General features: G+C 42.7%; 1 protein-coding gene across 1 annotated transcript in view; it reads right to left on the bottom strand.

Moving 5' to 3' along the window:
- The window catches only part of tomm7 (translocase of outer mitochondrial membrane 7 homolog (yeast)), a 67,446-nt gene that overhangs the window by 17,490 nt on the left and 25,115 nt on the right, over positions 1-24,841 (bottom strand). The window contains exon 2 of the mRNA XM_070880968.1: positions 3,650-3,698. Within this exon, the coding sequence (XP_070737069.1) occupies positions 3,650-3,698 (49 nt within the window). The remainder of the gene's footprint in view (positions 1-3,649; positions 3,699-24,841) is intronic.

Below are 24,841 nucleotides of genomic sequence, written 5' to 3'. Positions count from 1 at the left end.
CACTGGTCTTTATGGCATTAATGCTCCTTCTATAATGGGGTGCCACAACTACACAGTACTCCAACTGATGTCTAACCAATGACTCTACAAATTGATTACTTTAAAAAAAAATTCATCCCGGGATGTGTACATTAATTGCTCATCCCCAACTGCTCTAGAGAAGGTGGCAGTGAGCCACCCTCTTGAATGCTGCAGTCCATGAGGTGAAGGCACTCCCACAGTGCTGTTATGGAGGGTGTTCCAGGATTTTGACCCAGCGACGATGAAGGAACAGTGATCTATTTCCAAGTCAGGATGGTGTGTAACTTGGAGGGGAATTTGCAGGAGGTGTTCCCATGCGCCTGCTGCCCTGGTCTTTCTAGGTGGTAGAGATCGCAGGTTTGAGAGGTGCTGCCGAAGAAACCGTGGCGAGTTGCTGCAGTGCATCTTGGAGATGGTACACACTGCAGCCATGGTGCGCTGGTGTTGGAAAGCATGAATGTTTAAGGTGTGAGATGGGGTGCCAATCAATCAGGCTTCATCCTGGATGGCGTTGAGCTTCTTGAGCATTGTTGGAGCTGCACTCATCCAGCGCAGGGGAGAGTATTCCATCAAACTCCTAACTTGTACCTTGTAGATGGTGGAAAAGCTTTGACGAGTCATGAGGGAAGTCATTCGCTGTAGAATACCCAGCATCTGACCCAATCTTGTTGCCCCAGTATGTGTGTGGCTGGTCCAGTTACGTTTTTGATCAATGGTGACTCCAAGGATGTTACTGATGGGGGATTCAACAATGATAATGCCACTGAATGTCATGGGGAGGTGGTTGCACTCTTGCGTGTTGGAGATAGTAATTCCTTGGCACTTGTGTGGCACGAATGTTACTCACCACTTATCAGCCCAAGCCTGAATGTCGTCCAGGTCCTGCGGGCATGAATTGCTTCATTTTCTGAGGAGCTGCGAATGGAACTGAACACTGTAATCATCAGCGAACATCCCCAAGTCTGACCTTATGATGGAGGGAAGGTCATTGATGAAGATGCTGAAGATGGTTGGGCCTAGGATACTGTCCTTTGGAACTCCTGCAGTTATGTCCTGGGGCTGAGATGACGGACCTCCAACAACCACAAACATCTTCCTTTGTGCTAGGTATAACTCCAGCTACTGGAGAGTTTTCCTCCCCTATTCCCATTGACTTCAATTTTACTTGGGCTCCGTGATGCCACATGCGGTCAAATGCTGCCTTGATGTCAAGAGCAGTCACTCTCAGTTCATCTCTGGAATTCGGCTCTTTTGTCCATGTTTGGACCAAGGCTGCAATGAGGTCTAGCAGAACCCAAACTGAGCATCGACGAGCAGGTTATTGGTGAGTAATTGCTGCTTGATAACACTGTCGTAATTGGCTGAATTGGATTTGTCGTGCTTTTTGTGGACAGGACATAACAGGGCAGTTTTCCCACATTGTCGGGTAGACTGCCCAGGTATGTCAAAAAGCAGGACAAATCTGTGTCTCTTACTTTCAAAGAATTATGTATTTGAATCCTCGGTCTCGCTCTTCCTCTACACCCATTCCTTATTTTTCCTCCCAAAGTGCATCATCTCCTACTTCTGCATATAAAATTATATCTGACTGTGCTGCTAACCAGTCTATCAATTTAAATTGTCATCATCTTTCTGATGAGATGTTAAATCGAGACCCTGTCTGCTCTTTCAAGTGGATGTAAAGGATCCTATGGCATTATTCAAAGAGGAGCAGAGGAGTTCTTATGATGCCTTGGACATTTATCCTTCCACCTGCAGATTACTTGTAATTTATCTTATTGCTGTTTGTAGAATCTTGATGTGAACAAATTGGCTGCTACATTAGAACAATGACTACATTTCAAAAGAACTTCTTTGTGAAGTGCTTTGGGACCTCCTGAGGTTGTGAAAGGTGCTGTATAAATACAAGTTGTTTCTTTCCTAAAGTCTTTTGCATTCCTCCATACCGTTTATCAATCATCAGCAAGTTTCAATATTGTGCTCCCTATGCACAGATCCTTGGGGTACACCATTTCAAACCCTTCTTCAATCTCAGCAACATCTATTAACACTAATCCTTTATTTCCTGTCTGTCAACCAACTTTCTAAATGATTAGCTTTGTCAAATACATCTTGCCTTTAACAAATCCATGCCAACTGTCCTCGAGTATCCGAAGCATCTCTAAATGGTCACTTATTTGATCTTAAATGAATGATTCTAAGAGACTTTCCACTAATTGTCAAGGCAAGAGAGTAGATTAAACATTTGAAGAAGATACAGAGCTATGAGGAGACACCAAGCCAGTGGGATTAGTTTTGGATTGCTCTACAAAGAGCCAGCACAGACATGATGGGCCAAATAGTCTCCTTCTGTGCAGTGTTACATTGGCTACCAAGCAAACCACTGGCAACTTCTGTATATCTATAGAGCATTAAAAAAATTGTGGTTAAATACTATGCTATTTCATCTTGGACTGTCTTCAACAGCCTAAGGTGAATGCCATCAGAGCCCAGTGACTCATCAACCTTGACAATCCTCTAAACCAGAGCTTAACCAAAACTCTTCTCCCTGACTCCTAACTCACACCAAGTCACATTCACCCATCACCCCCATTTTAGTTGACCTATATTGGCTCCTAGGCACCAATGCCTCACACTTTTATTTCTCATCCGAGTGCTTAAAACTCTCCTTGGCATCACCCCTCCCTACCACTATAACCTCCTCTAGCCTTACAACACTGAGAGTTCTGCATTGTCTATTATATAGTCTACTCAATCCTAATTTTTCTAGTATCAAATTTCCACTTTGTTGCATTTATGTTGCTTACTTCTAATTATTCGATAATTCAAACTTAAGTGTAAAAAAGTGAGAGACGGAGAGAGAAAGACTTGCATTTATATAGGGCCATTCACGACATCAGGACATCTCAGAGCTTTGCAGTCAAAAGAAGTACTTTTGAAGTGTAGTCAATGTTGTATTGTAGAGAGGCACAGAGAATGGGCGGCGGGGGCCGAGGAGAGGCGGGGGCCGAGGAGAGGGGTGGGCCTGGTGGAATTCAGGAGAATATTCTTTACCCAGAGTGGTAAAAATGTGGAATGTGCTACCACAAGGAATTGTTGAGGTAAACAGCATAGATGGATTTGAGGGGAAGCTATAAAAGCACGAGGGAGAAATAAATAGAAGGAAATGCTGATCGGGTCAGATGAACCGAGGTGGGAGTAGGCTCGTGTGGAGTATACACACCAACATAGACCCATTGGGCCGAATGGCCAGTTTCTGCACTGTAGATCCAAAGCATGAGTAGTTTGTAAACATACTTAAAAATTTGTTAAAATTAAGCAGAGGGGGGAAAAACTGGCATTAGTGTGCATTATGCACTGTAACTGAAACCAATAATTCCAGAACTCGATACTACAGTAATTGAGCCTGTACTTGCCACCTACACCTCCCCAAACACTGACAAGGCAAGATTGGGAACTCACTAAGGAGAACTGCAGGCATAAAACTACATTTTACCACTCCAAAGCACAACACTAGCAACTACAAGAATTATATCCACTGAAAATATAGGCATAATCTTACATATATTTGTAAAATTTTATAATGGATACATCATATTAAATGATTACTACAATTTCAGGTATCTACCTCAGAAGATTGGGTTCTGGCATGCCTGGGTCTCCACCTCTCCTAAAACCTGCAAAAAAGTAAAATAAATATTTATAATAAATCCAAACAATATCGAAAGCACATGAAATATATTTAAAGTCTAAAAAGCACAGCCATAAGTTAGACTTGCTATATCAAAAGTATAGCAGAAACTTCACACTTCATCAGTCAGAGCAGAGACACGCTGGACACTGCATTATATTTACTGGCAAACAAAATTGCAGTAATCAACTGCAGGTCAGTTCCTGATAAACCAACTCAGACATGAGGCAGAGTGTTAATGCCCAAAGTGGTCAACTCCACTGATGCAAAAGAACACAGTCATATATGTCTGAAATAGTGCACCTCACTGTCATGGTTTCTATCACACTGAAAGTTTTTGCTTTGCAGAGTTAGGTGGTACAATAAGTTAAGCACACTGTCTCTTCATCCCTAGGTTCCAGCTGCCTAAATAACACACTGAAGTTTCCTCTCTGCTGGCTTTGAGAGTCAGGTCCTACATAAAATGAGTTTGAACAATCTCGAAGGGCACAATGCCACAGCACAAAACTGCTTGCGTTTCCGCAGAAAAATGCCATTTTCACTCAAAGGGGCCTTTGACGCATGGAAAGTGAAAGAATTCAAGCTGGAAGTTCTGTCCTGGAGCTGGGATCAAAGTAAATTCTTACCGCAGAAAGCTTTACGGAGTACCTGATAATGCTATAAATGACACTTGATTCTGACATTCCATGTCCAATGTGGAAAAACTGTTCCACTCCCCAACACAATGCTCCTTAACTTGAGCACAAAATCTCATCAGAAAACACAAAATAAGGCTGGCACAGGCACGATGGGCCGAATAGCCTTTCTGCACTGCATCATTCCATGATTCTATAAAAAGATTACTGCCTTGGAATCACTCCACTATTATTTTCCTTGAATTTCACTCTTAGGATTTAAATTTCACAAGACAAATTAGTAGAAAAGGTCTGCATTAAAATCACAGAAACGGTGCTGGCAGATACAATGCAGGAACAGTGAGTGTTATAAACATAACAATGCAGTCCCCCATGAAACATATACTAACAGAGATGCTGTTTGATTTAGTTAATGTGTCATAGGAAGTACAGTAACTATACAGGAGTTTATATGACCAGATTTAGTCACTTCATTAATACCAATATTATATCATGGCATAGCGGACGTACATCATCTGTGGAAAGATGTCAGTACCCGATCAACAAAGGCCTACTGTTCCACGTATGAACTGGCTCAGCTTCTTTCCAGAAGGAGCAGCATCCCATTAGAATACAGCTACAAGAGAATGTCACGAGCCAGCTTTGTGGGCAAATGGGACAATCCACGTTTAATCCCCTGCATAAAATTTTCACTCAGCTATGTTGAATTATACTTGATCCCTCTCCACAGGCAGGGAATGTTTGTCCCTGATCCATATTTGGTGTCCAGCAAAAAGCAGTGGTCTGAGAGCTGGTTACACATTCTCCTCTGGGCTGTGTGGCACAAGGCAAGGATAGATCAAAGAAGCCAAAAATGGACAGTAAAAGTTTAGAAGGTAAATAGTTTTTTTTTTAAATACGCAGGCAATCAGAATAACCTCCCTGTCACCACTATCTTAAATATATCTTAGCATTCTCGAGTGCAAGATTTTCTTTGTTAATGACTAGAGATTTTCATAAATTACATATTCCAATGAGATCTGATAAAATGAGTGTGTGGCTCCCCCAATGGATCAGCACGTTTAGCCAGCAAGAAACAGAAATACAGACCAGGAACATGCTCGGTTTGAGGAGTTCATGCTGCTGCTATCAAGGGTCCTTCCTAGAAATATACACACGTGGATTCAGATAAGAACAAGATCAGGCTTGCCTGTGATGCTGCCCTGGACTTTAATTGCTAGCAGATACAGTGCAGGAACATAGTGACAGTGTTGTCAAGCCCCTAGTTATTAATGGTCATGCAGGTAAGATACCGCGATCAGCAAGGAGTAAATGTCGTCAGAAGAGATGGGGATGGAAGAACTATAAGAACTACAGCAGAGAGGGAAGCCATTCAGTCTAGTGAGTCTGTGCTAGCTCTTGGCCAGAGCAATAAAAAACTAATTCCATCGCTCCCCACTCCCCCCCGCATCTTCCTTTGCTTCAAATTTTTATCAACTTTACCTTAAAAGATGCAATGGTCTGTGACAACTCTAACAACGCTCTTATGTAAAGACGTTTCTCCTCACCTCAATCTCAGTGACTATTTTAGGTTGATGAACTCTTGAAACTCAGTCTCCAACCAAAATAAAGAGTCTTTCCTTATTCACTCTTACCAAAAACCATCTAAATTTTGAAAATGTCATCTTAGCCTTTGCAGAGAAACTAATCCCAGTACCTCAAGTCACTCTTGGCATCCTGGTGAATTTACTATGAACGTTCGCTATGGCTTCAATGTTCTTTCTAAAATGGAGCATCTAAAACTGCACACTATGGCCCCAAGTTTCCACATGATTTGCTCCTGATTTTTAGTGAACTGGTGGAGTATCTTAGAAATCGGAATTCTCCACTTTTCTGCATTTCTAGTCAGGTAGAACAGTTTCACTTTTGAACAGAATTTTTTTTTCAAAAGGGGGTGTGTCCGGCCACTGACGCCTGATTTGAAAGTTTCCACAGTGAAAACGTACTCCAAACTAACTTAGAATGGAGCAAGTGAAGATTTTTGTAGGCTTGAAAAAACCTTGTCTACACATTAAAAAATCAGGCGCAGGTTACAAATTAGGCATCGGGAATGAGGTGGGGGGGGAAGGGAAGTCATTACATTCTACAATAAATCCTTAGTTATACGTATGCAAATATTATACAAATAAATCGAACCTGAATAAAAATTTATAAGCAAAGAAAAGATTAAATAAACCATGTTCCTACCTGTGTGAAAGTGCTTCAGGCAGGCCTTTCAGGCAGCAGTTTGCCGTCGGGACCGACCGACGGCAGGGGGAGGGAGGGAGAAGGCTGCAGGAAGCCTCATTACTTGAGGCAGCCATTCCCGACGGCAGAGGGGGGGGGGGGGGGGGGGAAGGGGAAGGCAGGGGGAAGGCTGCAGAAAGCCTCATTACTTGAGGCAGCCGTTTGCCGTCGGGCCCGACCGACGGCAGGGGGAGAAAGCTGCAAGAAGCCTCAGTGCTGATCATGGAAGGGCAATGGGTTTTATTAAAAAATGTTAAAAATTGAACAGCTACAAATAATTTGAATAGTCTCAAACAAGTGCATGTGTCCCGTTTATCAGTCTATCTTTAATTACAGAATGCACTCCCTCACCCTCACACACAGAAATATCAAGAAAATTAAAATACAAGCCTTTGCAAGGGTTCAATAAACAAATTTTCACTTTTTCTGCAGCACTTTTTAAAATGGCCGAGTGCCAATGTTTCCTTCAGACTGCGCGTGCGCGAACGCTCTAATGCGCAGGGTTGCCGGCACGAAAAAAAACTCATTTAAATTGTACCCGCGCCCTCCTACTTACAAAATCGGCGCGAGTGGTAGGCTCGCCCCCTGGGCGCCGCGTCAAGCAGACATCGAGCTGCAAAGCGCTCGAGAATAGCGTGTTTTTTTTCAGGCGCCGTTTTCGGCGCGAAAAATGGGCGCCCAGCTCAGAGGGGCGCCTGTTTTGCTGCGTGTGGAAACTTGGGGCCTATACTCTGTGGCTTAACCATTGTCTGCACAAATTGATCGTTACATCTGTGCTCTTATCCTCTATGCCTCTATTTATAAAACCCATAAGCTTTATGTTATATGCTTCCATTTCAAGTTTCAGTTTAGTTGCAAGTTTTAGTTTAGTCCAGCTGAAGAGCACAAGAAGAGGGAACTCTGCTTGAAATTGAGATGACACATCACAGTATACCCATCCCCCTTCAACCAATCCCTTTACAAACAAGAAAGTGATCATGTGGATGTGACTTTCTTCCGGGTGTAAATTAGTTAGACAAAGGATATTGGGATGGTGGTTGGGGCACGTCAGTTATTGGCATTAAAACTCTAGGATAAGGTCATTACAGAGCATTTCTTCAACATACTGAGTTAATGCAGGCTAGCTCCCATTACACTCTTCAGCATGTACATAGATCAGCTTACCTAGGAACAATCAGAAAAAAGATCAGATTATAGTTAATGTAGTGATGTTAGTCTTGGCCAGGATAAGGTCTAAAGGACAACATCATTCACACACATGACATGCCCAATGTCAAATACATCTGGGGTTTTGCAGCATATAGAACATTTCACATTCAAATCAAAATATCCCACGTGAAAATGTTGCCAAATGTGTAAAAAATATATACTTTTTAAAATGCCTACCACCTATGAAATTCTACATCAATCTCTTAACTCTGGAAAAAAAAAACCTGAAAATCCTTTGTTGGACTTTATAGGTTACAATTAGAAATTGATTATTGGTACAGACCTAAACCAATTTGACATTGTGCGATTCAACAGTATAACTGTGATTGAAACAGCAGCTTGGTTTGAATGTGAAGCACAAAAGCAGTGGGGCACAATTAACAAATATTGCAAATAAGTCAGCTATGATAGTGTACAAGACAAACACTCACTTCAAACTTATTTTTTGCCCGGGAAAATTATGATTCATTTCTTCTAACTCACTTATACTATGAAAATGAAAGAAAGGAAATTCCATAAACCCACCAGATAAAATCCTACAGAAACTAAAACTGTCACATCATCCATAAAGAATGCAAGCACCAACATTGATTATACCACACCACAAATGTATTGTTTTCTTACTCAACATCCCACAGGAAAACCAGGTCATAGCCTGATTCATAAGGGTCTCAGCCATCAAAATTGCAAAAAAAATCTAAAAAGCATCAATCCAACTGCCACTGATCAGTGATTAAGCTCAGCCTCTAACTAGTTAATGCAAACCAATGTTTAGTCCGTTATTCATTTACAGGAAATAAATGAATCCACAATTCTCCCCAGGACTAAAAATAACTAAAGACAGAAACTTGCCAAATCATTTACAATAACTGCACTATAAGAAAAAGCTCTGCGCTCAGTTAACTAATGAGGACTACCTCATTCAGCATTAAACTGCACAATCAGCTCTGTGTTTTAGATGCCCGCAGGATTTAATAGTGCGATTATAAACCAAATAATTCCATTCTTTAATTCCTATTGATAAATTTAACAAATCAAAATGTATAGTTTACAAGTGTTTAAGAATACAAATTTACATGGGTGTAAAGCAAGATGCTAATTCAGAAGACATACTTGGCATGAAGGACTAAGTTTTGAGTGTATTTTATTCTGCAGCTACTAGCCTGAGACCAGCAATTATAGCATCTGTTTCATTCTTGATTACACTGCCCAACTCTGAATCAAATTCTCAAAGCTAGCAGACAGCTCTGCACACACCTGCATATAAGCATATGCAGCGCTCCCTTCTCGCTCATTAGTTTTCCAAATGTTTTGAGAGCAGACCAGGATTGTCAGCAGTCTCAAAACATTAAAAATAACGAAGTAAGTTTGAGGTACCCAGGGACTGACTACCTAAACACTTTCTAAACCCAGTTTGACACCACATTGTGGTAATAATCCATAGTGTCAAACCCAAGCAGTATAGGACCACCTCCCCAAGGGAGACTCACACTGATCTGCTCAAGAGATTCTCTCTCTGGAGTTATACTGCTACATTCGAGCTACCTCAAAGCATAGACTGCTAAAAGTGACAGCATAACTAAATCTTCTTCTTAGGCAGTCCCTCGGAATTGGGAATGACTTGCATCCACACTAAAAATGAGTTTTCATGTGATTAATGAGGCATATGCGGGACGTACAGTCTCTGTCACAGTTGGGGCAGACGGTGGTTGAAGGAACGGATGGGTGAGGTGCTTGGGATGCTGTGTGCTCCTTCCTCTGTTTATGTTTGGTTTCAGCTTGCTCTCGGCGTAGAGACTCCAGGTGTTCGGTACCTTCGAGTGTTTTTCCTCCACGTTGTGGGGTCTTGGGCCAGGGATTCCCAGGTGTCGGTGGGAATGTTGCACTTTTTCCAAGGAGGCTTTGAGGGTGCCCTTGAAACATTTCATCTGTCCACCTGGGGCTCGCTTGCCGTGTCGGAGCTTTGAGTAGAGCGCTTGTTTTGGGAGTCTCATATCGGGCATGCCGATGATGCGACCTGCCCAACAGAGCTGATCAAGAGTGGTCAATGCTTCGATGCTGGAGATGTTGGCCAGAACAAGCACGCCGACTTTGCAAGATCTTGCAGAGGCAGCACTGGTACTTCTCCAGTGCTTTGAGGTGCCTGCTGTACATAGTCCATGTCTCTGAGGCATATAGGAGGGTGGGAATCACTAATGCTCTGAAGACCATGAGCTTGGTGCCGGGTTCGAGGTCCTGGTCTTCAAACACTCTCTTCCTCAGGCGACCGAAGGCTGCACTGACACACTGAAGGCGGTGTTGGACTTCATCAACGCCAGCCCTTGTTGACAGTAGGCTCTCAAGGTATGGAAAATGGTCCATGTTGCACACTGCCTCGTCGTGGATTTTGATAATCGGGGAGCAGTGCTGCGTGGCGGGGGCAGGTTGGCAGAGCACCTTTGTCTTACGGATGTTTCGTCAAAGGCCTTCGACACCATCAACCATGAGGGATTATGGAGAGTCCTCATCAAATTTGGATGCCCCAAAAGTTTGTCACCGTCCTTCGCCTACTTCACAACGACATGAAAGCTGCGATCATGACCAATGGATCCACCACAGACCCAATTCACGTTCGAACCGGGATCAAGAAAGGCTGTGTCATCGCACCAACGCTCTTCTTGATCTTCCTTGCTGCAATGCTCCATCTCACCCTCAGTAAGCTCACCGCTGGAGTGGAGCTAACCTAAAGACAAACGGGAAACTGTTCAACCTCCGCCGTCTCCAGGCCAGATCCAAGGTTGTCCCATCCTCGGTCATTGAATTACAGTACGTAGACGACGTCTGTGTCTGCGCACACTGGGAGGCCGAACTCCAAGCCATCGTCAACACCTTCACCAAAGCATGAGAGCATGGGCCTTACTTACACTTATATTGACATCGCTGCCCTCAGCGAGACCCATAGAAACATAGAAAATAGGTGCAGGAGTAGGCCATTCGGCCCTTCTAGCCTGCACCGCCATTCAATGAGTTCATGGCTGAACATGCAACTTCAGTACCCCATTCCTGCTTTCTCACCATACCCCTTGATTCCCCTAGTAGTAAGGACTTCATCTAATTCCTTTTTGAATATATTTAGTGAATTGGCCTCAACAACTTTCTGTGGTAGAGAATTCCACAGGTTCACCACTCTCTGGGTGAAGAAATTCCAACTCATCTCGGTCCGAAATGGCTTCCCCCTTATCCTTAGACTGTGTCCCCTGGTTCTGGACTTCCCCAACATTGGGAACATTCTTCCTGCATCTAACCTGTCTAACCCCATCAGAATTTTAAACGTTTCTATGAGGTCCCCTCTCATTCTTCTGAACTCCAGTGAATACAAGCCCAGTTGATCCAGTCTTTCTTGATAGGTCACTCCCGCCATCCCGGGAATCAGTCTGGTAAACCTTCGCTGCACTCCCTCAATAGCAAGAATGTCCTTCCTCAGGTTAGGAGACCAAAACTGTACACAATACTCCAGGTGTGGCCTCACCAAGGCCCTGTACAATTGTAGCAACACCTCCCTGCCCCTGTACTCAAATCCCCTCGCTATGAAGGCCAACATGCCATTTGCTTTCTTAACCGCCTGCTGTACCTGCATGCCAACCTTCAATGACTGATGTACCATGACACCCAGGTCTTTTTGCACCTCCCCTTTTCCTAATCTGTCACCATTCAGATAATAGTCTGTCTCTCTGTTTTTACCACCAAAGTGGATAACCTCACATTTATCCACATTATACTTCATCTGCCATGCATTTGCCCACTCACCTAACCTATCCAAGTCGCTCAGGAGCCTCATAGCATCCTCCTCGCAGCTCACACTGCCACCCAACTTATTGTCATCCGCAAATTTGGAGATACTACATTTAATCCCCTCGTCTAAATCATTAATGTACAGTGTAAACAGCTGGGGCCCCAGCACAGAACCTTGCGGTACCCCACTAGTCACTGCCTGCCATTCTGAAAAGTCCCCATTTACTCCTACTCTTTGCTTCCTGTCTGACAACCAGTTCTCAATCCATGTCAGCACACTACCCCCAATCCCATGTACTTTAACTTTGCACATTAATCTCTTGTGTGGGACCTTGTCGAAAGCATTCTGAAAGTCCAAATATACCACATCAACTGGTTCTCCCTTGTCCACTCTACTGGAAACATCCTCAAAAAATTCCAGAAGATTTGTCAAGCATGATTTCCCTTTCACAAATCCATGCTGACTTGGACCTATCATATTACCTCTTTCCAAATGCACTGCTATGACATCCTTAATAATTGATTCCATCATTTTACTCACTACCAATGTCAGGCTGACCGGTCTATTATTCCCTGTTTTCTCTCTCCCTCCTTTTTTAAAAAGTGGGGTTACATTGGCTACCCTCCACTCCATAGGAACTGATCCAGAGTCAATGGAATGTTGGAAAATGACTGTCAATCATCCACTATTTCCAAGGCCACCTCCTTAAGTACTCTGGGATGCAGTCCATCAGGCCCTGGGGATTTATCGGTCTTCAATCCCATCAATTTCCCCAACACAATTTCCCGACTAATAAGGATTTCCCTCAGTTCCTCCTCCTTACTAGACCCTACGACCCCTTTTATATCCGGAAGGTTGTTTGTGTCCTCCTCAGTGAATACAGAACCAAAGTACTTGTTCCATTGGTCCACCATTTCTTTGTTCCCCGTTATGACTTCCCCTGATTCTGACTGCAGGGGACCTACGTTTGTCTTTACTAACCTTTTTCTCTTTACATATCTATAGAAACTTTTGCAATCCGTCTTAATGTTCCCTGCAAGCTTCTTCTCGTACTCCATTTTCCCTGCCCTAATCAAACCCTTTGTCCTCCTCTGCTGAGTTCTAAATTTCTCCCAGTCCCCGGGTTCGCTGCCATTTCTGGCCAATTTGTATGCCACTTCCTTGGCTTTAATGCTATCCCTGATTTCCCTTGATAGCCACGGTTGAGCCACCTTCCCTTTTTTATTTTTACGCCAGACAGGAATGTACAATTGTTGTAGTTCATCCATGCGGTCTCTAAATGTCTGCCATTGTCCATCCACAGTCAACCCCTTCAGTATCATTCGCCAATCTATCCTAGCCAATTCACGCCTCATACCTTCAAAGTTACCCTTCTTTAAGTTCTGGACCATGGTCTCTGAATTAACTGTTTCATTCTCCATCCTAATGCAGAATTCCACCATATTATGGTCACTCTTCCCCAAGGGGCCTCGCACAACGAGATTGCTAATTAATCCTCTCTCATTACACAACACCCAGTCTAAGATGGCCTCCCCCCTAGTTGGTTCCTCGACATATTGGTCTAAAAAACCATCCCTTATGCACTCCAGGAAATCCTCCTCCACCGTATTGCTTCCAGTGGGCAGGGGAAGGCCAGCTCAAGGAACAAGGTGGTGGTTACACCTTCTTCTGGAAAAGTAAACCAGAAGAAGAACGCCGTCTCCACAGGGATGGCTTCGCCATAAAAAACGAACTAGCTGGCCGTCTCAGCGACTCCCCTTCCAGGATAAGCGAATGCCTCATGACTCTTCGGCTCACTAGTCCGAAATCTACGGTCCTCAGCGTGTATGCCGCAATACTGGAAGCTACAGACAAGACCAAAGAGAAACGCCAGCCTTGAACAATCCCTATTCTGAGTACCAAGAGATGACAAGCTGATCCTCCTGGGTGACTAACGCCAGAGCTGGAAAGGATACAGAGCTCTGGGGAGGTGTGATTGGCAGAGAGGGGGTAGGGAAATCCAACTCCAACGGTACCATTCTCCTGACAAAATGCTTAGAACATAGCCTTGTCATAACCAACACCCTGCTCTGTCAGAAAGACAAGTATAAGGCTTCATGGCAGCACCCTCGCTCCAAGCACTGGCATCTGCTAGACTACGTCATCGTCCGAGTGAGGGACCACAAAGACGTGCGCATCACCCGCCATGACAGGAGTTGACAACTGCTGGACGGACCACCGCCGAATCCACTCTGTCATCACCATCAACGTAGCCCCAAAACAGCGACGGCAGCAGAAACAATGTCGCAGGAAAATCAATGCTGGAGCACTCCAAGACCCGACTAAGAAAGCACTATTCAGCCAGCACCTCACTGCCAACCTGGCAACTCCCAGTAACCCAGAGATGCAGAATGCCCACAGCGCTTGGTTTGCCCTCAAGACCTCCATAATTAGCATCCGTGAAGAGACGCTCGGTCACTCGACTAGGAAACACCAAGACTACTTCAATGAGAATGACCAAGAGATCCAGAAGCTAATAAGCCACAAGCGCAAGGCATGCTTGGACTGGAAACAGCAACACAACTCGAGAGCAAGAAAGTAGCTCTACAGATGTTTGAAGGCCGAGGTCCAACAAAAAAACTAATGATAACTACATTCTTAGATGTCATCAGGGAAGACAAAGAAAAACTCAGTTTCTAAAGCTGATTAAGGACAGTCATGGTGACACTGAGCACTGCAGTCATAAAACTGAGTGCCTGAGTGAGAGACTGCAGATTTAGACCACAGGCTCTAATCAGTTCATTACCTTGAACCAAACTGAGATTGTTACATGTCCCAAATAAATAAAGTAAAAAAATCAGATAGGAACATACAACCTGAATGATAGTGTACCCCTTGCAACCATCAGCAGAGCATGCTGCACACCTGCTCTCCCAATAGCAGCATCACAAGTACAAGCTGACTTAAGCATTAGGGATAAATTAATTATTTATAGAGAGTGGGAGTAAAAGAGACAGGAAGACCTCTTGCTAACCTCAAACTGAAGGATGATAAAGTAGGTAAAAGGAGATGGTAATTTCTGAAAGAGATTAAATAGAGACAGTTTAAGTAGGAACAGAGACTGCAGTTCCTTGCAACATATTTCCAAGTTAAAGGTGCTTTTTACAATGCAAGTTGTAGAAACAACCCAACAACAACCCAACAACATACAATTTGCAGCATGATTACTGGAGTTTAAAATTTGCTCACTCTTTGGATTAAAACAATCACCAGCAGGACAGGCTTCAATTAGCAATTTGAAATTGCAAAGTGTTTCCTCAAACACATAACACACAAGTTTAGCATGTAGGTGCACTCTGTGCCATGAATTTCCAAGGGTCTCAAAGATTAGTATTAAAAACTACTGGAAATAGTTAAAGACATGAATCCAAGATCTCAAAGAATATGTTTTAGTATTGGCGGCAATCGAGACTCCAGGATGGTATGTTGCCTCCCTGGTGTAAGGGTCAAGGATGTCTCGGAGCGGGTGCAGGACATTTTGAAAGGGGAGGGTGAACAGCCAGTTGTCATGGTGCATATAGGTACCAACGATATAGGTAAAAAAACAGGATGAGGTCCTACAAGCTGAATTTAGGGAGCTAGGAATTAAATTAAAAAGTAGGACCTCAAAAGGTAGTAATCTTAGGATTGCTACCAGTGCCACGTGCTAGTCAGAGTGGGAATCACAGGATAGCTCAGATGAATATGTGGCTTGAGGAGTGGTGCAGAAGGGAGGGATTCAAATTCGTGCGACATTGGAACCGGTTCTGGGGGAGGTGGGACCAGTACAAACCGGATGGTCTGCACCTGGGCAGGACCGGAACCAATGTCCAAGGGGGAGTGTTTGCTAGTGCTGTTGGGGAGAGGTTAAACTAATATGGCAGGGGGTTGGGAACCTATGCAGGGAGACAGAAGGAAGTAAAAATAGGGGCAGAAGCAAAAGATAGAAAGAAGAAAAAAGTAAAAAAGTGGAGAGCAGAGAAACCCAAGGCAAAAATCAAACAGGGCCACATTGCAGCAAAATTCTAAACGGGCAAAGTGTGTTAAAAAGACAAGCCTGAAGTCTCTGTGCCTCAATGCGAGGAGTATTCGTAATAAGGTAGACGAATTAACTGCACAGGCAGCAATTAATGAATATGATATAACTGGCATCACGGAGACATGGCTCCAGGGTGACCAAGGCTGGGAACTCAACATTCAGGAAGGATAGACAGAAAGGAAAAGGAGGTAGGATAGCGTTGCTGGTTAAAGAGGAAATTAACACAATAGTAAGGAAGAACATTAGCTTGGATGATGTGGAATCTGTATGGGTGGAGCTGCGGAATACCAAAGGGCAGAAAACGCTAGTGGGAGTTGTGTATAGACCACCCAACAGTAGTAGTGAGGTTGGGACAGCATCAAACAAGAAATTAGGGACGCGTGCAATAAAGGTACAGCAGTTATCATGGGCGACTTTAATCTACATATAGATTGGGCTGGAGAATATTAGGGATGGTTTTCTGGACCAATATGTCGAGGAACCAACTAGAGGGCTGGCCATCCTGGACAGGGTGTGTGTAATGAGAAAGGGCTAATTAGCAATCTTGTTGTGCAAGGCCCCTTGGGGAAGAGTGACCATAATATGGTAGAATTCTTTATTAAGATGGAGAGTGATACAGTTCATTCAGAGACTAAGGTCCTGAACTTAAGGAAAGGTAACTTCGATGGTATGAGACATGAATTGGCTAGAATAGACTGGCAAATAATACTTAGAGGGTTGACGGTGGATAGGCAATGGCAATCATTTAAAGATCACATGGATGAACTTCAACAATTGTACATCCCTGTCTGGAGTAAAAATAAAATGGGGAAGGTGGCTCAACCGTGGCTAACAAGGGAAATTAAGGATAGTGTTAAATCCAAGGAAGAGGCATATAAATTGGCCAGAAAAAGCAGCAAACCTGAAGACTGGGAGAAATATAGAATTCAACAGAGGAGGACAAAGGGTTTAAATAGGAGTGGGGAAATAGAGTATGAGAGGAAGCTTGCCGGGAATATAAAAACTGACTGCAAAAGCTTCTATAGATATGTGAAGAGAAAAAGATGTGAAGACAAACGTAGGTCCCTTGCAGTCAGATTCAGATGAATTTATAATGGAGAACAATGAAATGGCAGAGCAGTTGAACAAATACTTTGGTTCTGTCTTCACGAAGGAAGACACAAATAATCTTCTCGAAGTACTAGGGGACCGCGGGTCTTGTGAGGAGGAGGAACTGAAGAAAATCCTTATTAGGCGGGAAATTGTGTTAGGGAAATTGATGGGATTGAAGGCCGATAAATCCCCGGGGCCTGATAGTCTGCATCCCAGAGTACTTAAGGAAGTGGCCCGAGAAATAGTGGATGCATTGGTGATCATTTTCCAACAGTCTATTGACTCTGGATCAGTTCCTATGGACTGGAGCTAATGTAACACCACTTTTTAAAAAAGGAGGGAGAGAGAAAACAGGTAATTATAGACCAGTTAGCCGGACATCAGTAGTGGGGAAAATGTTGGAATCAATTATTAAAAATGAAATAACAGCGCCTTTGGAAAGCAGTGACAGGATCGGTCCATGTCAACATGGATTTATGAAAGGGAAATCATGCTCGGCAAATCTTCTGGAATTTTTTGAGGATGTAACTAATAGAGTGGACAAGGGAGAACCAGTGGATGTGGTGTATTTGGACTTTCAAAAGGTTTTTGACAAGGTCCCACACCAAGAGATTGGTGTGCAAAATTAAAGCACATGGTATTGGGGGTAATGTACTGACGTGGATAGAGAACTGGTTTGCAGACAGGAGGCAGAGAGTCGGGATAAATGGGTCCTTTTCAGAATGGCAGGCAGTGACTAGTGGGGTGCCGCAGGTCTCAGTGCTGGGACCCCAGATATTTACAATATACATTAATGATTTAAATGAAGGAATTGAGTGTAAAATATCCAAGTTTGCAGATGACACTAAACTGGTGGCGGTGTGAGCTGTGAGAAGGACACTAAGAAGCTGCAGGGTGACTTGGACAGGTTAGGTGAGTGGGCAAATGCATGGCAGATGCAGTATAATGTGGATAAATGTGAGGTTATCCACTTTGGGGGCAAAAACACGAAGGCAGATTATTATCTGGATGGCAGCAGATTAAGAAAAGGGGAGGTGCAACGAGACCTGGGTGTCATGGTACATAAGTCATTGAAAGTTGTCATGCAGGTACAGCAGGCGGTGAAGAAGGCAAATGGTATGTTGGCCTTCATAGCTAGGGTTTTGAGTATAGGAGCAGGGAAGTCTTACTGCAGTTGTGCAGGGCCTTGGTGAGGCCTCACCTGGAATATTGTGTTCAGTTTTGGTCTCAGTTTAATCTGAGGAAGGACGTTCTTGCTATTGAGGGAGTGCAGTGAAGGTTCACCAGACTGATTCCCGGTATGGCTGGATTGACATATGAGGAAAGACTGGATGAAATGGGCCTGTATTCACTGGAGTTTAGATGGATGAAAGGGGATCTCATAGAAACATATAAAATTCTGACGGGACTGGACAGGTTAGATGCAGGAAGAATGTTCCCGATGTTGGGGAAGTCCAGAACCAGGGGTCACAGTCTAAGGATAACAGGTAAGCCATTTAGGAATGAGATGAGGAGAAACTTCTTCACTCAGAGTTGTTAACCTGTGGAATTCCCTACCGCAGAGAGTTGTTGATGCCAGTTCGTTGGATATATTCAAGAGGGAGTTAGATGTGGCCCTTACGGCTAAAGGGATCAAGGGATATGGAGAGAAAGCAGGAACGAGGTACTGAGGTGAATGATCAGCCATGATCTTATTGAATGGTGGTGCAGGCTCGAAGGGCCGAATGGCCTACTCCTGCATCTATGTTTAAGTCTTTCTTTCTTTCCTTTGCATCTGTCTTCACTAGAGAAGAGGATGTTGCCAATTTAGCAGTAAAGAAGGAGGCAATAGCAATATTGGCTAGAATAAAAATAGAAAGTAGAAAAGTCACGCGGTCCGGACGGGATGCATCGTAGGTTATGAGGAAGTAAGGGAGGACATTGCGGAGGCTCTGGCTACAAACTTCCAATTGTCCTTGGATATGGGGGTGTTGCCCATAGACTGGAGGTTTGCAAATGTTACACTCCTGTTTAAAAAAAAAAGGAGGAATAAACACAGCAAATACGGACCAGTCTGTCTAATATTAGTGGTGGGGAAACTTTGAGAAAATATAATCTGGGACAAAATTAATTGGCATTTGGAAAAGTATGGGCTAATAAATGAAAGTCAACATAGATTTGTTAAAGGCATTGTGTTTAACTAACTTGATCGAGTTCTTTGACGAAGTAATGGAGAAGGTTGATGAGGGTAGTGCGGTTGATGTTGTGTATATGGACTTTCAAAAGGCGTTTGACAAAGTGCCACATAATAGACTCATTAGCAAAATTAAAGCCCATGGAATTAAACGATAGTGGCAGCGTGGACACAAAATTGGCAAGGGACAGAAAGCAGAGAGTAGTGGTGAACGGTTGTTTTTCAGACTGATAGGAAGTATACAAGTGGTGTTCCCAGGGGTCAGTATTAGGACCACTGCTCTTTCTGATGATATATATTAATGACCTGGACTTTGGTAAGCAGAGCATAATTACAAAGTTTGCAGATGATACAAAACTCGGAAATGTAGTAAACAATGAGAAGGATAGTAACACACTTCAGGAGGACATCGACAAAATGGTAAAATGGGCAGACAAATGGCAGGTAAAATTTAAGGCAGAGTGAGTAAAGTAGGAAGACTGAGGAGAGGCAATATAAACTAAATGGTACAATGTTTGAACTGGGTGCAGGAACAGAGAACTGGGGGTGTATATACACAAATCTTTGAAGGTGACAGGGCAAGTTGAGAAAGCTGTTAAAAAAGCATATGGGGTCCTTGGCTTTATAAATAGAGGAATATAATGCAAAAGCAAGGAAATTATACTAAACCTTTATAAACCACTGGTTAGGCCCGAGCTAGAGTATTGTGTTCCATTCTGGTCATTACACTTTAGGATGGAGTTTTACTAGAATTGTACCAGGGCTGAGACACTTCAGTTGTGTGGAGAAACTGGAGACGTTGGAGTTGTTCACCTTAGAGCAGAGAAGATTAAGAGGAGATTGATAGCGGTGTTCAAAGTAATGAAGATTTTTGAAAGAGTAAATAAGGAGAAACTGTTTCCACTGGCAAAAGGGGCGGTAATTCTGATTGCATTCTAGTAATTCTCCTCTGCACATTCTCCTCTGCATCCTTCCTCAAGTGCAGTACCCAGAATTGGTCACAACACTCTAGCAGAGATTTTGCTAGTGTTTTGTAAAGGTTTAACATAACTTTCTTGCTTTTGTACTCTATGTCTCTATTAATAAAGCTAAAGAACCCATATGCTTTAAAAAAAAAAATAGCCTTATCAACTTGTCCTGGCACTATCAAAGATTTCTGTAATAATAATAATAAATGAACATTAACGTAGTAAAATGTCACAAGGCACTTCACAGCAGTGTTACAAGACAAAACAGATAAATTTGACACCAAGCCACAAAAGAAGAAATTAAGGCAGATGACCAAAAGCTTGGTTAAAGAGGTAGGTTTTAAGAAGCGTCTTAAAAGGAGGAAAGAGAGGCAGAGAGGTTTAGGGAGGGAGTTCCAGAGCTTAGGGCCCAAACAGCTAAAAGCACAGCCACCGATGGTTGAGCTGTTATCATGAGGGATGTTGAAGAGGCCAGAATTTGAGAAGCGCAGACATCTTGTGGGATTGTGAGGCTGAAAAAGGTTACAGAGATAGAGAGGGGCAAGTCCATGGAGTGATTTGTCAATAAGGATGAGAATTTTGAAATCGCGACGTTGTTTAACTGGGAGCTAACGTAGGTCAGAAAGCACAGGGGTGATGGGTGATCGCGACTTAGTGCGAGTTAGGACATGGGCTGCTGATTTTTGGATGACCTCAAGTTTACATAGTGTGGAATGTGGAAGGCTGGAGTAGTCAAGTCTAGAGGTTATTAATAAAGACACTAATCCTTTGCTCCTCACTTTTTTTTTTAAAAAGCGCTTTATTTTGAATGTGGGTACTGAAAACATGTGTGCCTGACCTTTATCCCATCAAATTGATTCAGTTATTTATATGACCTCTTCCTACCATCACACTATGAGGTTTCTGCAGAGAACACCAAACATGGCTCCTTTTTAAATATACAGATTAATAGAAAGTGAAAGTATGCCCTGCAAATCTGTCCCAATCTATAAATATTGTAAGCTTTAAATGTCCTGTACGGAAGAATAAAATACTTCACTCATTGAGAGGTAGGAAAGTGTAGCACTTTGTAGTTTTAAGTTAAGGCAGCTTGATACCTCAAAAGGTTTCAAACCCAGAGGGCTGAGATTTTAAATACTAAGGATTTGCCTAATTTGCTTGCATTGATCGAGTATATTTTCAGTATATACACTAAAAGGGGAAAGTTGGGTGGGTGGAACGAAGAGTTAGAAAGAAACCAAAACAGACGAGTAATCTCACTGAACTGGATCTGCTGGCCAATCGCAGCGTAGCAGATGTAGAGGTCTGTGGCACAGAATGAGTGCCCTCTTCAACAATTGAACATCACAAGGAGACAAGCAAGCGGAAAAAGAAAGCAAAGAACTCTGCTATTCGATACCAACAAGAATTCCAAACTATGTCTGTTGAATAGAAATAAAACATTTTTTTTTTTTTAAATCAACTCTATGCATATTGATAAATATAGATCAGGAGGACATTCAGCCATCTCACTCACCATAGAAACCTACAGTCCCCCTTTCACATCATCTAATTGCTCCATTAATAACTTCAGACTTTGTCTTTATTAGCCTACCTAGATGATCTTTCTAGGTATGATTCCTCATGAAGTGCTTCTTACCATTAATCCTTAAAGCAATTCACTTGCACAGCTCTTCAGTCCAACATTATTCCCCTAAGTAACATTCGCTGCTTCCTTTCACTCAACTATTTCCTTGTCCATTTCCACGTTTTACCTATGAACATAGGAACAGGAGTAGGCCATTCAGGCCCTCGAGCCTGTTCCACCATTCGATGAGATCAGTGTTGACTTGTGATCTAACTCCATATACCCACCTTTGTCCCATATCCCTTAATACCTTTGGTTAACAAAATGCTATCAATCCCCAATTTAAAATTAACAATGATCTAACATCTATTGCTATTTGCAGAAGAGAGTTCCAAACTTCTACCACCCTTTATATGTAGAAATGTTTCCTAATTTCACTCCTGAAAGGTCTGGCTCTAATTTTTAAACTATGCCCCCTAGTCCTAGAATCATCAACCAGCGGAAATAATTTATCTCTATCTATCCTATCTGTTCCCTTAATATCCTGAAAACTCACCTCATAACCTTCTAAATTCTCAGGAATACAGATTGAATCTTCCTTATCCGGAACCACCCCTCGTCCGGAATGCATTTCCAGTCACTGGGTGGCGCATGCGCAGAACTCCAACATGAACAAATTAAAATCCTTCCTCCCTGCCGACTCCCACAATTGTTGGCCTGACCCCGCGATCCACCGCCTCCCCCCAACCTCTCACCCCTTCTCCCCATGATCTCTCTGCCACACTCCCAACCCCAAGCCAGCCAACCCTGATATCTCCTTGCTCAGTACCTATACCATCCAATTTAACGTGACCACCCATCGTCCAGAAAAATCCCTTATCCGGAACAGGCCAGGTCCAGAGGGTTCCGGATAAAATGGTTCAACACTGTACAACCCTAATTTGTGTAGTCCCTCCTCATAACTTAACCCTTGAAGTCCATGTATCATTCTGAAAAACCTACGCTGTACTCCCTCTGTCATGTATCCTACATGGCTACTGTTGGTACTATCACAAGGTGTGCCACCAGAGGGCACAGCAGTGGGAGACTCGTAGGTTACCTGTACAGGTGTGCCTGGCCTAGTATAAAAGGCAGGCCACCAGGTGTGATCCGCACTCTGGAGTTAACTAATAAAGGACTATGGTCATTACAGTTCAAGTACAACACACTGCCTTGTGGAGTCACTGTTAGACCATCTAAGGACATAATACCCTCCAAGGCTAATATAGCTTTCCTAAGGTGTGGTGCCCAGAACTGCTCACAGTACTCCAGGTGTGGTGCAACCAGGGATTTGTATAGCTGCAGCATAACTTCTGCCCCCTTGTACTCTATATATAGAATGCAGCATTCCATTAGCCTTTTTGATTATTTTCTCTATCTGTTCATGACATTTTAATGATCCATGTACCTGGACCCTCAAGTTTCTTTGGACATCCACTGTTTTTAGCTTTTTACCATCTACTAATATCCTATTCTGTCCTTTTTAGGTCCAAAATGGATGACCTCACATTTGCCTACTTTGAAATCAATTTGCCACAGTTTCGCTCATTCACTTAATCTATCGATATCCCTTAGTAATTTTTATGCTTTCATCTACACTGCCTAAAATGTCGCCTTTCTTTGTGTCATCAGCAAATTTGAATATATGACTTTCTATGCCATCATCTAAGTTGTTAATAAATATTGTGAATAGTTGAGGCCCCAACACAGATCCCTGCGGGACATTGCTAGTCACATCCTGCCAATTTGAATACCCACCCATTATCCCTACTCTCTGTCTCCTGCCGCTCGGCCAATTTCCTAAACAGGTCAATAATTTGCCCTCAATTCCATGGGCTTCTGCCTTAGTTAACAGTCTCTAATGTGGGACTTTATCAAATGGTTTCTGGAAGTCCATATAAATAACATCCATAGACATTCCCCTGTCCACTACTTTAGTCACCTCTTCAAAGAATTCAATCAGGTTTGTCAGGCATGGCCTACCTTTCACAAATCCATGATCAACTGAAAATTTTCAAGGTGTTCAGTCATCCTATCCTTAATTACAGACTCTAGCAATTTCCCCACCACAGATGTTAGGCTAATTGGTCTATAATTCCCTGGTTTCCCCCTCTCGTCAGTCTTTAAAAAATGGAGTGACATGCGCAATTTTCCAATCTAAAGGGATGATTCCTGAATCTAGAGAACTTTGGAAGATTATAGTTTGGGCATCTGCAATGTGCTCACCTACTTCCTTCATCACCCTGGGATGGAAACCATCTGGCCCTGAGAATTTGTCACTCTTTAGTGCCATTATTTCCTTTATTAGTTATTTTACCTATGTTAATTTTATTGAGTCCCTATCCCCAATTCAATATTAGTTTCTTTGAGATTTCCAGCATGCTATCCTCCTCTTCTACTGTAATTACTGACACAAAATAATTTTTACAAATATCCACCACTTCCCATTGTCACTGACAGTATCACCACTTTCAGTTTTTAAGGGGCCAACATTGCTCTTGACCACCCTCATTTTCCTAATGTAACTATAAAAATTCTTCCTATTGATTGTGATATCCATTGGCAGTTTCTTTTTATACTCCCTTTCTGTAGCCTTTACTGTTTTGTGACTCTGCTGTTCTTTGTATCTTTCCCATTCGCCAGTATCTGTGCTATTTTTTGCATTTTTGTATGTCTTTTCCTTTAGTTTTATGCTGTCCCTTATCTCTAGTTGTCCATGGCTCATTTGTTTGGCAAGTAGAGCTCTTGCCTCTCAGTGGTATAAATTGGATCTGTATCATGTTAAATTATTTTTTAAACATCTATAATACCGATTACCTTCAGCCTGTACAACAGCTTCCACGTGAAGCTTTATTGAAAGATTTTAGAAGTCTAAGCAGTGTACATCATGGAGCTTTCCAATCATCCACTTGGAATGTCACTTCCTGAAAAAGTTAAGCATAATCTTCCTTTTCTGAATCTGTATTGGCTACAATTTAAGTAATTTTTATACAGGTTGTTTCTAATGATTAATTACATTGCTCTGCCTGTGACTGATGCAAGGTTAAATTATTCAATTTATTTTGTTGCCTTTTTTGAAAATGGATATCACCAATCCAGTGAGACCTCCCTGTATTCAGTCACTCAGTGATGAGGATCAGCACATTGTATATTTTGTCTCTAATCTCACTTTGTATTTTCAGATGTATGCCATTTGCAACTGGAGGTTTAAGGCGATTTCTTTATTCATTGTCTTAAGCACTTCTAACTTCTTGGACCTACTCAGAAAAGGCACAAAATATTTTTTACTCCAGTGAATAAGTGCCATACCATTGCAAATATAAGCAATTTATGAAGTTAGAATTCAGTACTT

The sequence above is a fragment of the Pristiophorus japonicus genome, chromosome 5 (assembly GCF_044704955.1).
Source record: "Pristiophorus japonicus isolate sPriJap1 chromosome 5, sPriJap1.hap1, whole genome shotgun sequence".
In the NCBI taxonomy this organism is placed as follows: Eukaryota; Metazoa; Chordata; class Chondrichthyes; family Pristiophoridae; genus Pristiophorus; species Pristiophorus japonicus.
This window is presented reverse-complemented; position numbering and strand designations above follow the sequence as displayed.